At 44.7% G+C, this 15,528-nt stretch overlaps 1 protein-coding gene across 4 annotated transcripts in view; it reads right to left on the minus strand.

The window, feature by feature from the left end:
* anapc1 (anaphase promoting complex subunit 1) overlaps window positions 1-15,528 on the minus strand; it is a 234,040-nt gene that overhangs the window by 110,464 nt on the left and 108,048 nt on the right. For all 4 annotated transcript variants that reach the window (XM_085997868.1, XM_085997869.1, XM_085997866.1 and 1 more), the window contains exons 29-30: window positions 13,858-14,092; window positions 2,607-2,698 (exon numbers count right to left, since the gene is read on the minus strand). In XM_085997868.1, the coding sequence (XP_085853994.1) occupies window positions 2,607-2,698; window positions 13,858-14,092 (327 nt within the window). The remainder of the gene's footprint in view (window positions 1-2,606; window positions 2,699-13,857; window positions 14,093-15,528) is intronic.

A 15,528-nucleotide genomic window follows, 5' to 3' on the forward strand; every position in this document is an offset into this window, starting at 1 on the left:
GAGAGATTGAGTAGACTAGGCCTATATTCTCTAGAGTTTAGAAGAATGAGAGGTGATCTCATTGAAATATACAAAACTCTGACAGGACTTGACAGGGTAGATGCAGGATGTTCCCCCTGGCTGGGGAGTCTAGAACCAGGGGTCACTGTCTCAGAATAAGGGATAGGACATTTAGGACTGAGATGAGGAGAAATTTCTTCACTCAGAGGGTGGTGAATCTTTGGAATTCTCTACCCCAAAGGGCTGTGGAGGCTCAGCCGGTGAGTATATTCAAGACAGAGATCGATAGATTTTAGAATATTAAGGGAATCAAGGGATATGGGGATAGTGCAGGAAAGTGGAGATGAGGTAGAAGATCAGCCATGATCTTACTGAATGGCGGAGCAGGCTCGAAGGGCCAAATGGCCTACTCCTGCTCCTATTTCTTATGTTCTGTCCGACATCTTCACTAGTTCAATGGGAGAGAAAAAGTCTTCACTCATTAGTCTTACTAGAAGATGGCCAATTGTGAAACTGTACCTTCTGGCTCTGCAGCTTCAGACCAAGTCAGACAGCTTGCTAACACCTACATCATTTACACCTCTCAGCAATTCAGAGACCTGCGCCCCTTCCTTTATTTTTCTTGCAATGAATACAAGTTCAGCTTTGCAATGTCTTTCTTCATAATTTAGAGCTCCGAGTGCTATAATTATTCCTGTCACTTTGAACTCTTTCCAGCACATGGATTTTGAAGGCAGGGTGCCAAAATGTGATCTTATCAATGAGCTATAGGAAGTTAAGATCACTATTCTTTGACATGTTGTCAAATGCCATCGCCAGGTCCACATCAGTACTGACACCAGCTTTATACTGACTGGACATGTCTGATGAAAATTGCGCGGAAATCCTTTATGTTTTCCACCTTCGCTAATTTTATACCTTCATCGTGTACATAATTTCCATTTCAATTATTGCTTTACCTCACATTTATCTACATTAAAATCCACTTGGTAGTCCGATTTGTCCAGATAGCTTCGAGTATTACAAAGTCCTCGAGCCACACAGGCTGCCATCACCAGCAAATGTTATATTGCCAAGCACTTTCCCTTAGATAGTAAGTGAAGAGGTGAACAATAGGTGACCCTGAAAAGGCCACCAGTCTTCCATTTATCATCACCATCGACTTCCTGTTACCACAACAGTTTTCAGTGCAAACTAGCAAATGGTTCCGTTGTGACTGTGAGACTTCTCTTTCTTGCAATAACGGAAGAATTAAAAATACCCAGAAGAAAAAGTGCGGCACATTCAATTATTTGATTTTGAAATAAACTTTGCCTATTTGTTGTATTTGATGTAGAGTGCAAACAGCAAAATAAAACTGCAGAGTGTGTACTGGAAATCAGAAATCAAAAGAGAAAATGGTAGCAACACTGAGCAGGTCAGTCAGCAACTGCGGGGAGAACAGGTGTGAAGCCTCCCAGTTCGGACGAAGAATCCAAACCTGAAATGTTAACTCACCAGTTCGCTCCACAGATTCTGCCTGACCTATTGTGTGTTTGGTGCACCGCATGTTACGTACATAGTATTACCTCGTATCTACAGCACAGAAACAGGCCATTTGGCCCAACAGGTCCACGCGCCAGTGTTTATGCTCCACACGAGCATTGGGGGAAAAGAAAAAAAATCTAGTCCTTTAAAAGCAGAAATTACATATTAAAATAAATTGGTGAACGTCAATATTCAGAATGCAATAATCACTTTTTAAAAAAAAAAACATTAATTTAAAACTGAGTTGTGTGATCAGGAGAGGGAAGTTACAGTGAGAACTTAGCAGGTTCATCAACGTGAAGCTGCATTACCACATTCATTTGACACTGCCAAGTGTCAGATGGCAAAAGAACCAGGGGGCAGATAAAGAGATTTTTTTTTTTTTTCAAAACGCAGTGAGTTGTGATCTGGAATGCACTGCCTGAAAGGGTGGTGCAAGGAGGTTCAGTAACTTTGAAATGGAAATTGGATACAAGCTTGAAAAGGAAAATGTTGCCGGATTATAGGGTAAGAGCAGTGGAGTGGGACTAACTGGATAGCTCTTTCAAAAAGAGCCAGCACAGACACGATGGGCCGAGTGGCCTCCTTCTGTGCTGTAAGATCCTATGTTTCTATGGGCGGAGTTGAGATTGTCCAGGCCTGTTGGGTAGAGAGGGCCGACTTTCATCAGTCTGGCTCCAAACCCTGCTGCCCGAGGTGAAAGGACCATGTTGCAACCTAAAGGTTTCCTGGAGCTCTTTCAAAGAGCCGGCACAGGCATGATGGGCCAAATGGCTTCCTTCTGTGCTGTACGAGTCCATGACATGCCTTAAACTTCAGCGAAAGTCAATAAGTGGTCCTGCTCCTGACTGCCATCCAGCAATCCGTGCTGCGAGTGTGCGTGCATGCACACTTAGGTACACACATTAGAGGAGGCGAGGAGTGGACGCTCTCTGATCTTCCCCACGGCCCTTTAATCTGCCAATACCACAGCTTGAAGATGAAAACACAACTCCAGTTTTCAGATGATGAAATCCTTTTCATAGAAGATGCTGATAAATAAAAACAAAATCAGAACTATCTGTCCAGCTGATACTTACCCCAAGACAGACCATGCCAAGAGCAAGGCCAGCAGCCAGCGAGTACGATTCCCTATCGGTACAGTTCTCCATCTCAGGGCCTGGAGGGCGACCTAAACCAAAGAAACAGGATTTGTTGTTTTGTTTTAAGTAATTCACAACCGAAACATTTTTCTTTAAAGTGATAAAAGCTGTTACTGAAACAGGCTCCCAAACAAAAGATGGATTCAACGTTTCAAAATGTAGTTTTATTTAAGAAAGTTCTGACGAAAAGTTCATCGACTTGAAACGTTCACCCTACCTCCCTCTCTCAGCAGAGGCTGCCTGCCCTGATTGATCAGTGTTTCCAGCATTTTCTGCTTTTTATTTCAGATTTCCAGCATCTGCGGTATTTTGGTATTTATTTAAGAAGTGTTTGGTTTCCAGAAGTACAAATGTTCCTTTATTTTCAACTGTTACACTATTTTCCCCCAATAAACACTTGTGGCGTGAACATTGGCAGCTTCTGCCACTTCAACAAAAATACCATTTGTACACTCAAATTGCCAGAGATAATTCCTCCACCCCACAGATTTCTAAATGATGCCTGATCAGTTTTTACTGATGTGTGTATCTGACAAAGACTTGCCAACTCAAAGGTTTCTGAATGTCAGCTTGGCTCAGTTGGTCGCACACTTGCCTGTCAATCAGAAGATTGTGGGTTCGAGCCCCACTCCACGACTTCAACACATAATCTAGGCTGATATGTCAGTGTGGTATTGAGGGAGTGCTGCATTATCTTTGGGATGAGAAGTAAACAAGAGGATTTGAATATAAGAGTAAAGACGTCTTACTGCAATTATATAGGGCCCTGGTGAGACCACACCTGGAGTATTGTGTACAGTTTTGGTCTCCTTACCTAAGGAAGGATATACATGCCATAAAGGGAGTGCAACGAAGACTGGTTCCTGGGATGAGGGGATTGTCCCATGAGAAGAGATTGAGTAGACTAGGTCTATATTCTCTAGCGTTTAGAAGAATGAGAGGTGATCTCATTGAAACATACAAAATTCTTACAGGGCTTGACAGGGTAGATGCAGGGAGAATGTTTCCCCTGTCTGGGGAGTCTCGAACCAGGGGTCACTGTCTCAGAATAAGGTGTCGGCCATTTAGGACTGAGATGAGGAGAAATTTCTTCACTCAGAGGGCGGTGAATCTTTGGAATTCTCTACCCCAGAGGGCGGTGGAGGCTCAGTCGTTGAGTATATTCAAGACAGAGATCGACAGACTTTTGAATATTAAGGGAATCGAGGGATATGGGGATAGTGCAGGAAAGTGGAGATGAGGTAGAAGATCAGCCATGATCTTATTGAATGGCGGAGCAGGCTCGAAGGGCCAAATGGCCAACTCCTGCTCCTATTTCTTACGTTCTTATGTTAAAACCGAGACCCGGCCCACCTGTTCATGTTAAAAGCAGCGCAGGGAGTTCTCCTGGTGTTCGAGCCAGCAATACTCACTCAGTCAGCACCACCAAAAACAGATCACTGGTCATTTATTTCATTTGTTCTTAGTGGGATTTTACTGTGGTAAAAATATGCTGTTGTATTTGCTGTCTTAATAGCGATGACTATAATTCAAAAGCAATTCATTTGAATATGAAATGCTTTGTGATTCCCTAATGATCTTAAGGTATTATTATAAAGGCAAATTCTTTCTTTCCTAAATGTTTTTGTTGTGAATTTGACTAGAATTAATTCCCAGGCCCTCCTTCAGCTGCATACAGAAATGATGTCTGATGTGACCTGGGCAATGACAATTACAGGCAGTCAAACATCATCAAATGGGAAGTCCATCTTTGGAGCCCAAAAACTCTCTACAATTTTGAACTCTGAGGCTTTAACATCTATCTGAACCAATTGGTTTATTTAATCTCTCTCATCTGAAAGATAGCACCTTCAAAAATGGAACGAAGATTAAACCCACAACCTTCTGACTCAGAGGCAAGACTTCTACCAGCCGAGTCCAGACGACACTACAGGTTTTCCCAGACGACTGGGGTGTGGTGGTGTGCGTCAACAATAGGTACGGGGCTGCTCTAGAAATATAGAATATTCCAACACAAAAACCCAGGCATTCAGCCCTTCCACTGATCAACAGTTTCTTTCTTTAGTCTAATCCCTCTTACCTGCCTGCTCCCCATGTACTTTAATATTATTCTTTTTCAAGCAAGGAGTTTATGGAATCTAGTTCAACAACAGTTTGTGGCAGAGAATTATGCAATTGAGTCACCCTTAAACACCTGCTTTGTAACCTTCCCTTTAATTTTTTCCCGTAAATTTGTGCCCTCCCAGTTCTTTGTTGCAATAGTGGAAACAATTTATCACTATTTATCTTCCCACAACCTTTCACTGTCCTGAAGACCTGGTTGGGAATGTAAATTTTGTGTTACTATCTCGACAAAGGCTGTGGTTCTGTGCCTGTATTTATAATGAGTTCAAACATGGAATCAAACACTTGCCGTTTATTACAAGTTAAATGAACCAACACGCTCACGGCCGACTCCGAGATCACAAAGAATGCTTTGCCGCAGAAGATGCACACATTACCGTCGGGTGAGCTCGACCCTCCAGATGTCTCCCTTCTTCATCCCTCAACCTCACGTTACAATGGTCTTGCTTTTAAGCTCCTCCATGACCTGCACTCTTGGTTTTAAGTTAGCGATTCATAGAATCATAGAATGGTTACTGTAGTGTATGTACCTTGAAGAAGGAACTATATTCTGCAGCCCCTGTATACTGCAGTACCAGTAGTGACCACCCCTGTATATAAGCCTGTGCAGTAACTTTGTATAGTAGTTCCAGTTCTGTCTCCATTCAGTAAACACCTGTTATAACCAACTTCTGCAGTCCATGTCTCAATTACACACGGACATTACATTGGCGACGAACAGATCCGAACTTACCTACAGTTCTGCACCACCTCACGGGGATCCATCCCTGAAGCGAAGTTATTAGAGGTCGAAGCCAGAAGAAAAAAAAACAAACAGAAGAAACAGGCGTCGACCGTGGGCAACCGCCCGCTGATTCATCGAATTCGAAGATTTGCAGGAGAGGCTGTCGAGAGCTGGGCTTGGTTATCCAGTCTATGGTGTTCCAGCTAATCGGGCTGGTGGCAGGTAGTACACTGATCCTTCCTGGGCTGCGGCGGGCTAGAGCTCGATCGGGTGGCTTTTCAACGGGGCCGAGCAGCGTTGTCGGGAAGAGGAGAGAGAGAGAGAGGGTGGAGCACACAGGGCGCGGCCGGTGCTACGAAGCCGGGCAGCGTACAGACCCGAGAAGAGGGAGGGAAGTGTCCCATAGGGTCTGCTCTGACGACGGGAACAGTAATTAAAATAAAAGAAAAAGAAATTAGAAGCGCAGAAAGCCGCGAGGAGCTGCAGTTTGCCACGGGGACCGCAGAGAGCGGCGTTGGCAGCAGCGCGGGGGAAGCGCGCGAAGACCATAGGGCGTCGCCATCAAGGCATAAAAACGCCAGCAACAGCACTGGCAGTAGCGGAAAAAGGCAGAAAGCGCAGGAGGCGCCATCTTAATCCAGCGGGGAAGAAGGCAAAGAGGGGGAGGCGCCATTTTGTTCAATCGGGGAAGAAGGCAAAGCGTGGGAGGCGCCATCTTAGATCTCCAAGATGCCGAAGACTGGCAATATCACTGCCTTCGATAATGCAATAGAAGACTGGACCACGTATGTGGAAAGAGTCGAAGTATACTGCAAGGCAAATGAAGTAGCCGATGAGAAAAAGGCAGCGGTACTACTAAACTTAATGGGCGCAAGAACGTACGGCCTATTGCGGAACCTGATCACTCCAGTCAAACCGATGGCGAAGAGTTTTAACAAAATTGTTGATATCCTACAGGAACACCTAAATCCTACACCGCTGCTGATAGCAGAAAGATTTAAATTCCACAAGAGAAATCAGCATAAAGATGAGAGCAATGCTGATTACCTCACGGAACTACGCAAGCTATCAAAGCACTGCCAGTTCGGAGCAGGACTGGCAGATACCCTACGGGACAAATTTGTCTGTGGACTCCTGAGTGAAGGAACCCAGAAGAGGTTACTCTCAGAGAAAGAGCTGACGCGAGATAAGGCTTTCAGCGTGGCAGTATGGTACAAAGCAGCAGCAAGGGGAGCTGCGGAAATACAGCAAAAGCCACAGGAATATGGCACCCATGAAATGACACGGGGATTTGAAAAATGTTATCGCTGCAGCAGAACAACCCATGACCAGAAGGACTGCTGGTCCAAGGACAAAACATGCAGGCAATGCGGAAAGATGGGACACATTGCACAAGTTTGCAGGTCCGGGAAGAAGACTAACGACAACAAAAAGGCTACTAAGGAACAGTACAGGAAAGTACAAAAGATGACGGACAGTAGTTCCGAAGACCAGAAGAACGATAGTGAATCCGGGAACAAGAGACTAAGCTGTCTCAAACTACACAACGTAATCGCAAAAGAGGATCACCGAACCATTTGGGTCACCCTCACGACAGCAGGGTCCCAAGTCAAAATGGAATTGGATACAGGATCAGCCCTGACCGTCATGAATCGACAAGACTACGAGCGGCTATTCTCACACAAACCCTTGAAAGACACATCCATTGTCTTGAAGACATATAAGGGGCAGAAAGTATACCCCAGAGGGAAAATAAGGGTGCCTGTCGAATACAACGGCAAGGAAATACAGAAATTGTATCTGTACATACTGCAAGATGGTGGACCACCGTTATTGGGACGTGAATGGATCAGAAAGATAAGTTTAGACTGGCACTCCATTCAGGCACTGACTGTGGCTGGTAAAAAGGATGACGACGTCACACCCGGACGATTGTCAAAAATCTTAGCTAACGCTAAAGAGGTATTTCAACAAGGACTGGGAACTCTTAAAGGCGTAACCGCCTCGATAAAAATAGAGGAGAATGCAATTCCCAAGTTTTTCAAAGCAAGACCGGTACCGTATGCAATTCGCCCAGCCGTCGAGGCAGCGCTGGAGAATCTGGAGAATGCAGGCGTGTTATCTAAGGTAGACTGGAGCGAGTGGGCGACACCCATCGTTCCTGTCATGAAGAAAACGTTAAACAATAAGTCTGAGGAGCCAAGGAAGGTTCGCATCTGTGGGGACTTCAAGGTGACAGTGAACCCAGTCCTTCACACAGTACAGTATCCTCTTCCGAGGATAGAAGATATTTTCGCCTCACTATCTGGAGGGAAACGTTTTACAAAAATTGACCTAGCGCAAGCATATTTGCAGATGGAGGTTGAAGAATCCTCTCGGAAATATCTCACGATAAACACTCACAAAGGTCTTTACCAGTATAATCGACTGGTATTCAGAGTAGCATCAGCTCCGGCTATATGGCAAAGAGCGATGGAACAAGTTCTGCAAGGGATTCCGGGGACTCAGTGTTACTTGGACGACATCCTAGTGACAGGTGAAAATGACAGTGAACACCTTGCCAACCTAGAGCAGGTGCTCACTAGACTAAGAGAACATGGGCTACAAGCCAATCGCCCCAAGTGCGAGTTTTTTAAGAAACAAATATCGTATTGTGGCCACGTGATTGATGAAGAGGGGTTACATAAGTCCCCTGACAAAACTGAAGCGGTAGTTAAGGCTCCAGCGCCTGAAAATGTGTCGCAACGGAGGTCATTCCTCGGATTGGTGAATTACTACCATAAGTTTTTGCCGAATTTGTCCACAATTCTGCACCCACTGAACGCCCTGCTACAAACTGGAGTAGCATGGAAATGGAGCGATGAATGTAAGCGGGCCTTTCAGGAGTGTAAAGGCCCGATCACTTCAAGAGAAGTATTGGCTCACTACAACCCATCACTACCGATAAGACTGGCGTGTGGTGCGTCTCCCTACGGCGTTGGAGCGGTACTGTCACATAAATCCCTTGATGGTTCAGAGAGGCCGATAGCTTTTGTGTCACGCTCGTTAACTGCAGCCGAGCGTAACTACGCCCAGATTGACAGAGAGGCCTTCAGCCTGGTGTGGGGGGTGAAGAAGTTCAATCACTACCTGCACGGACAGAAATTTACTCTACTAACTGATCATCAACCTCTTGCCTCCATTTTCAACCCTAAGAAGGGCGCCCCGATAACGACAGCACAATGGCTACAGAGGTGGTCCCTTTTCCTAGGGGCACACCAATATGACATCGAGTACAAAGGAACTAAACAGCATGGGAATGCTGATGGATTGTCGTGCCTACCGTTGCCGACGGTGGAAGAAGCACCTGCAGTGGATCCTGTGGAGATATTCCACTCGACCATAGTCGAATGTCTACCTGTGACGAATGCAAACATAGAAAAGGAAACACGAAATGACCCGACACTCTCCAGGGTCTATGATTTAATGGTGAAGGGATGGCCAGCACATGGCGAACCACTGTTGCCAGCATTCTCGCCGAGAAGAGAACAGCTGTCAGTGTGCCGAGGAACCTTGATGTGTGGGTCCAGAGTAGTAATTCCACCCAAATTGAAGGATAGAGTGCTCAATGAGCTTCATGAGGGTCATCTGGGAGGGGTAAAAATGAAGAACTTAGCCAGAGCGTTTGTGTGGTGGCCGGGAATCGATAGAGAAATCGAAGAGATGACCAAGAGCTGTACAGGATGCCAGAAGGTCCAAAACGCCCCACCACAAGCCCCTCTACATCCATGGGAGTGGTCCTCATCTCCATGGCAAAGGGTACACATTGATTTTGCTGGTCCATTTATGGACTCGATGTTTTTAATTGCGGTGGATGCACAAAGTGGCCAGAGGTAATAAAAATGTCCTCAACCACCACAGAAAAAACTATCACAGTCTTACGAACCATATTCGCCAGAAATGGGCTGCCTGAACAGATTTGCTCCGACAACGGACCACAGTTTGTGTCTGAAGAGTTCTGGAGGTTCTTAAAGAACAATGGTGTTAAGCATTACACATCCGCCCCATATCATCCAGCCACCAATGGATTGGCTGAGAGGTTCGTTCAAACATTCAAGAAGGCTATCAAGGCAATGTGTAATGAAGACATACCCCTACAACACAAGGTGGATAACTTCTCGTTTGCCTACCGGAATGCGACACATGCGGTTACCAACCAAACTCCAGCCATGATGTTCTTCAATCGAAGACTAAGATGCCGCTTGGATTTGGTTAAGCCAAACATCAGAAGAGATGTGGAGAACAGGCAGTTTCAGAATATGAATGAAAGGCCGACCAGGAGTTTCAAGATAGGTCAACCAGTTTTGGCCCGGGACTACCGCAGAGAAATGGCAGCCAGGAACGATCTGCACACGGCAAGGACCTCTAATGTATACCGTGGACGTTGGAGAGAGCATTGTAAGACGCCATGCTGACCAGATTCTAGAGTCACTGGAAAACGTCAAATCTACACCACGATCCTATACACCTGGTGATGAAACCGAAGTACCAATTGCATCTACCTCAGAATCGATGATATTGGAAGCAGACGAACCAAACAACGACGTTGATCCCGAATCAACTTTGCCAGAAGATCCTGATACCCCAAAGAGGCGTTATCCGGACAGAATCAGGAAGCCTCCTCAAAGACTGAATTTATAATTGATTAACTTCAGCTAATGTATATAGCAACTGTAATTGTAAATATGTTATTTAATTATTAATCGAATGTTATGTACTGTTTAGCTAAAAGGGGAGGAATTGTAGTGTATGTACCTTGAAGAAGGAACTATATACTGCAGTACCAGTAGGGACCACCCCTGTATATAAGCCTGTGTAGCAACTTTGTATAGTAGTTCCAGTTTTGTCTCCATTCAGTAAACACCTGTTATAACCAACTTCTGCAGTCCGTGTCTCAATTACACACGGACATTACAGTTACAGCACGGAAGGAGGCCATTCGTCCCGTGCCTGCTCTCTGCAAGAGCACCTCGGTTAGTCCCACTCCCCTGCCCTTTCCCCGTAGCCCTGCAAATTTCTTTCCTTCAGATACTTATCCAACTCCCTTTTGAAAGCCATGATTGAGTCTGCCTCCACCACCCTTTCAGGCAGTGCATTCCAGATCCTAACCACTCGCTGCGTAAAAAAGTTTTTTCTTATGTCGCCTTTGGTTCTTTTGCCAATCACCTTAAATCTCGACCCTGCTGCCAATGGGAACAGTTTCTCTCTATCTACTCTGTCCAGACCCCTCATGATTTTGAACACCTCTATCAAATCTCCTCTCAATCTTCTCTGCTCCAAGGAGAACAACCCCAGCTTCTTCAGTCTATCCACGTAACTGAAGTCCCTCATTCCTGGAATCATTCTCGTCAATCTTTTCTGCACCCTCTCCAAGGCCTTCACATCCTTCCTAAAGTGTGGTGCCCAGAATTTGACACAGTACTCCAGTTGGGGCCGACCCAGTGCTTTGTAAAGGTTCATCATAATTTCCACACTTTTGTACTCTATACCTCTATTCATGAAGCCCAGGATCCCGGAAGCCTTAACTGCTTTCTCAACCTGCCCTGCCAAGTTAGACGATGTATGCACACATACCCCCAGGTCTCTCTGTTCGTGCAACCCCTTCAAGATTGCACCATTTAGTTTATATGTCCTCTCCTCATTCTTTCTACCAAAATGTATTACTTCACACTTTTCTGCGTTAAATTTCATCTGCCATGTGTCCGCCCATTTCACCAGCCTGTCCAAGTCTTCCTGAAGTCTATCACAATCATCCTCAGTTTTGTGTCATCTGCAAATTTTGAAATTGTGCCCTGTACACCCATGTCCAAGTCATTAATATATATCAAGAAAAGCAGCAGTCCTAGAACTGAACCCTGGGGAACACCACTGTATACCTTCCTCCAGTCCGAAAAACAACCGTTCATCACTACTCTCTGTTTCCTGTCACGTAGCCAATTCTGTATCCATGCTGCCACTGTCCCTTTTATTCCATGGGCTTCAACTTTGCTGGCAAGCCTATTATGTGGCACCTTGTCGAGCACCTTTTGGAAATCCATGTACACTACGTGCATTACCCTCATCAACCCTCTCTAGTACCTCAAAGAGCGGAGTCAAGTTAGTTAAACACGATTTGTCTTTAACTGTGCTGGCTTTCCTTAATTAATCCACACTTGTCCAAGTGACTGTTAATTTTGCCCCTGATTACTGTTTCTAAAAGCTTCCCCACTACTGAGGTCAAACTGACTGGCCTGTAGTTTATCTTTACACCGTTTTTTGAACAATGGTGTAACATTTGCAACTTTCCAGTCCTCTGGCACCACTCCCATTTCTAAGGAGGATTGGAAGATTATGGCCAGTACCTCTGTGATTTCCTCCCTCAATTCCCTCAGCATCCTAGGATGCATCCCATCTGCTCCTGGTGATTTATCTACTTTAAGTACAGCCAGCCTTTCTAATACCTCCTCTATCAATTTTTATCCTATCCAGTATCTCCTCTACCTCCTCTTTCACTATGTCTATGGCAGCATCCTCTCCCTTGGTGAAGACAGATGCAAAGTACTCACTTAGTACCTCATCCATGCCCTCTGCCCCCATGCGTAGGTCTCCTTTTTGGTCCCTAATCGGCATCACCCCTCCTCTTACTACCCGTTTACTATTTATATGCCTATAGAAGACTTTTGGATTACCTTTTATGTTGGCTGCCATTCTGTTCTCATACCCTCTCTTTGCCCCTCTTATTTTCTTTTTCACTGCTCCTCTGACCTTTCTATAGCCTGATTCTCAGATGTATTTGTAACCTGACATCTGTCATACGCACTCTTTTTCTGCTTCATCATATTCTCTATCTCTTTCGTCATCCAGAGAGCCCTGACTTTAGTTGCCCTGCCTTTCCCCTTAGTGGGAATGTACCTCAACTGTGGCTGAACTATTTCCTCTTTAAAGGCAGCCCATTGTTCCATTACAGTTTTGCCTGTCAATCTTTGATTCCAGTTTACCCGGGCCAGATCCGTTCTCATCCCACTGAAATTGGCCTTCCCGCAGTTAAATATTTTTACTTTAGATTGCTCCCTGTCCTTTTCCATAGTTAATCTAAACCTTATGATACCATGAGCACTGTTCCCTAAATGTTCCCTTACTGACACTTGTTCCACTTGACCTACCTCATTCCCCAGAACCAGATCCAGCAATGCCTCCTTCGTCAGGCTGGAAACGTACTGATCAAGAAAGATCTCCTGAACACACTTCAGAAATTCTTCCCCTTCTCTGCCCTTAACACTATTATGATTATTAGCTCAACATATCAAAGACTCAAAAAGGTTCCACAGAACTATTTCAGGCCATAAGATAAAATACCTTATCTATTTACTGGTACAGAAAAGAATAAATGTATAGATGTATCCATTAGAAAATTACAACTATCCAAGGCTATTTTATATTACGACAGTTACAGCCTTAGAGTTGTTGGCATTCTACAGATATTGCCCGTCAGCTACATGTGCAGGTTGTTTTAATTCTAAGATTTTAATACAGAATAAAAAAAATGGAAGCAATACAAGTGATTCTTTCACGTAAAATGGATTTCTTAACTATTTCTCAATCTTGATCTCTAAAACCCCATCAGATAACACCTCAACTTACTCAATACTAGCGAAAAAAGTTCAAACTTCAAGACTCTCCTCATAACTGTAACCTCCCTCCCCCCGCCTTGTCTCTGGTAACATCCTAGTTAATCCAGACAGCACCTTCCCATCGCTCCTATATCTTTTCTATAATGGGATGCCCAAAACCGTACACAATTAAGCGTACACTTTTGGGCACCCCAATATAATAACCATATCATAAACAGTCAGTCAATTCATTGGCATATATTACCACAAGGGTTTCCATTTTCCAATCACTGAAGTGGTGGGCAATAGTCAGGCCAACACTGCTTCTTCATCCAAAACCATTCTTATCCGACTAGTTGAGAATAACTGACTGCAAGTTTCCTTTTGGTGGTGGAGGAAACAGAAGTCTTAGTTTTAGGACTCAAAATTCCTTTACTCTGCTTCTCTTTGATGAATAGGGCCCTCGGGTCTTTAACACAAAGGGATCTCAGTTTATACCTCGTTCAAAGGACGCCACCTCGGACAATGAAGTACCCCCCCCCACCCCTTTCCCAAAGCGCCATCTTGGATCATGAGCTCAAAACTCCTGCCAAGGGCACAGCCATCTGCTCCATGAACAAGGGCGTTACCAACTGGACCTAGCTGCCAGTTTTCCTTTTTAAATATATATAATTTTTTTTTTTTTTTGCACTGAGAGCTGAAAATTCCTCACCTATTTCAGTCAGAAGTACTTCGGCAATGTGTCGGTGAGCAGTTCCTTGGTATACAAGCCCTACGCCCATAACAGCTGCAACCTGCAAGTTGTGGGGCACGTCCAGCTCAGTTGAGGTGGGAGGCAACAGTGCAGGGATATGAATGCTCAGGAGACGGGTGACTGATATATCCATCGCTCCTAGTTTAGCAGCTGAAATTCCCAGCAGCAATCCAATGCTGGTCATCTCATGGCCCTGCCAGAAAACACAAGGAAAGCAGGTCATTAAAAAAAAACCTGAAAAAAAGACAAATTAACAGTTTAAAATAATTTCTCACACAGTTCTTATCAAATCAACTGTGGGCGTACCAGGTTAGTAAAGCAAGACTTAAAACTGCATGCGGTGATGGTGAGATTTGCAGTCGAAGCATTTATGAAAGTAACAGTGGGGACCAGAGGCAATTGGTTAGAGCCTTTAAAAAAAAATGATCAGCAGCCCTCCCCCCCACTCCTCCTCCCCCTCTGGGTCCCCAAAATAAATTCTACACACATGGCCACCCATTTTAGGTCACCACCCATTCCCTGGGGAGAAGGGGCAGGGCGAGCCACCAACTCGCTATCTAGCCTGTAGTAACACAGTCCATGAATTGGCTGCTTGCAGTGCCGGCGAGTGGGCCGGAGTGGCTGACAGATCACGTTGAGTCGATACAAATAGGGGTGGAAGTGCGATTGTTATGACATGCTGCAGTGTTGGCAAGGCCACGCTATCCTTAACTAGTTTATTCATTAACACTTCAGTTTTTAAAAAAAAACTACAGCTGCACACAATGGTAAACTGAGATGAAATGTTTCGAAAGAGAACTGGAGAGATCCAATATAATAAATACATAGGTTTTGCTTTTGTCGCTATAATATTCAGAGAAACAGGAGCACTGAAGTTTGAATCAGCAAAAGCCTTTGAGCATGTGAAACAGATGACTCTCAAACTGGCTCACCGCATGGACATATAAATACCTTTGTGCAACCGTTACCAAAACAATACCACATAGCAGCACCTTTTAAGCCAGTAACACAAGAGAGGTTCGTAACCGCATTGATAAATCGTCACAACTTTATTCTTACAGTTCAGGACTTAAAATCCTCGAGGCTTTGATAAATACAAGCTATGCTATCCTCCTACGTGTTTGGGACATCCTTTAGATCTGCTACGGTGCTATATAAATGTTTATTTTTTTTTAGTGTCCCAATGAAATAAGTTCCGATAAAGCCACTGATTGAATTGCTACAATATCATTTCAGTTCAACTGGTGCAAAATGATCCTTGATTTTGACCCAGCAATGGTGAAGGAACAGTGGCATTGGGGGGGGGGGGGGGGGGGGGGGGGGGAGACTTGGAAGTGACTACCTGGCACTACAATCCCACCAGCAAACACTTTTATTTTGAATTATTTGTTGTAAGGATGTGGGCAACGCTGGCAAGGCCACAGTTAGAGGAAGGATGTTCTTGCCATGGAAGGAGTTCAGCGAAGATTCACCAGGCTGATACCTGGGATGGCAGGAATGACGTATGAGGAGAGATTGGGTCGATTGGGCTTATACTCACTGGAGTTTAGAAGAATGAGAGGGGATCTCATTGAAGGGGTAAGCCATTTAGGACAGAAATGAGGAGGAATTTCTTCACCCAGAGAGTGG

Source organism: Somniosus microcephalus, chromosome 9 (genome assembly GCF_052327205.1).
Source record: "Somniosus microcephalus isolate GS21.2 chromosome 9, FLI_Smic_1.0, whole genome shotgun sequence".
In the NCBI taxonomy this organism is placed as follows: Eukaryota; Metazoa; Chordata; class Chondrichthyes; order Squaliformes; family Somniosidae; genus Somniosus; species Somniosus microcephalus.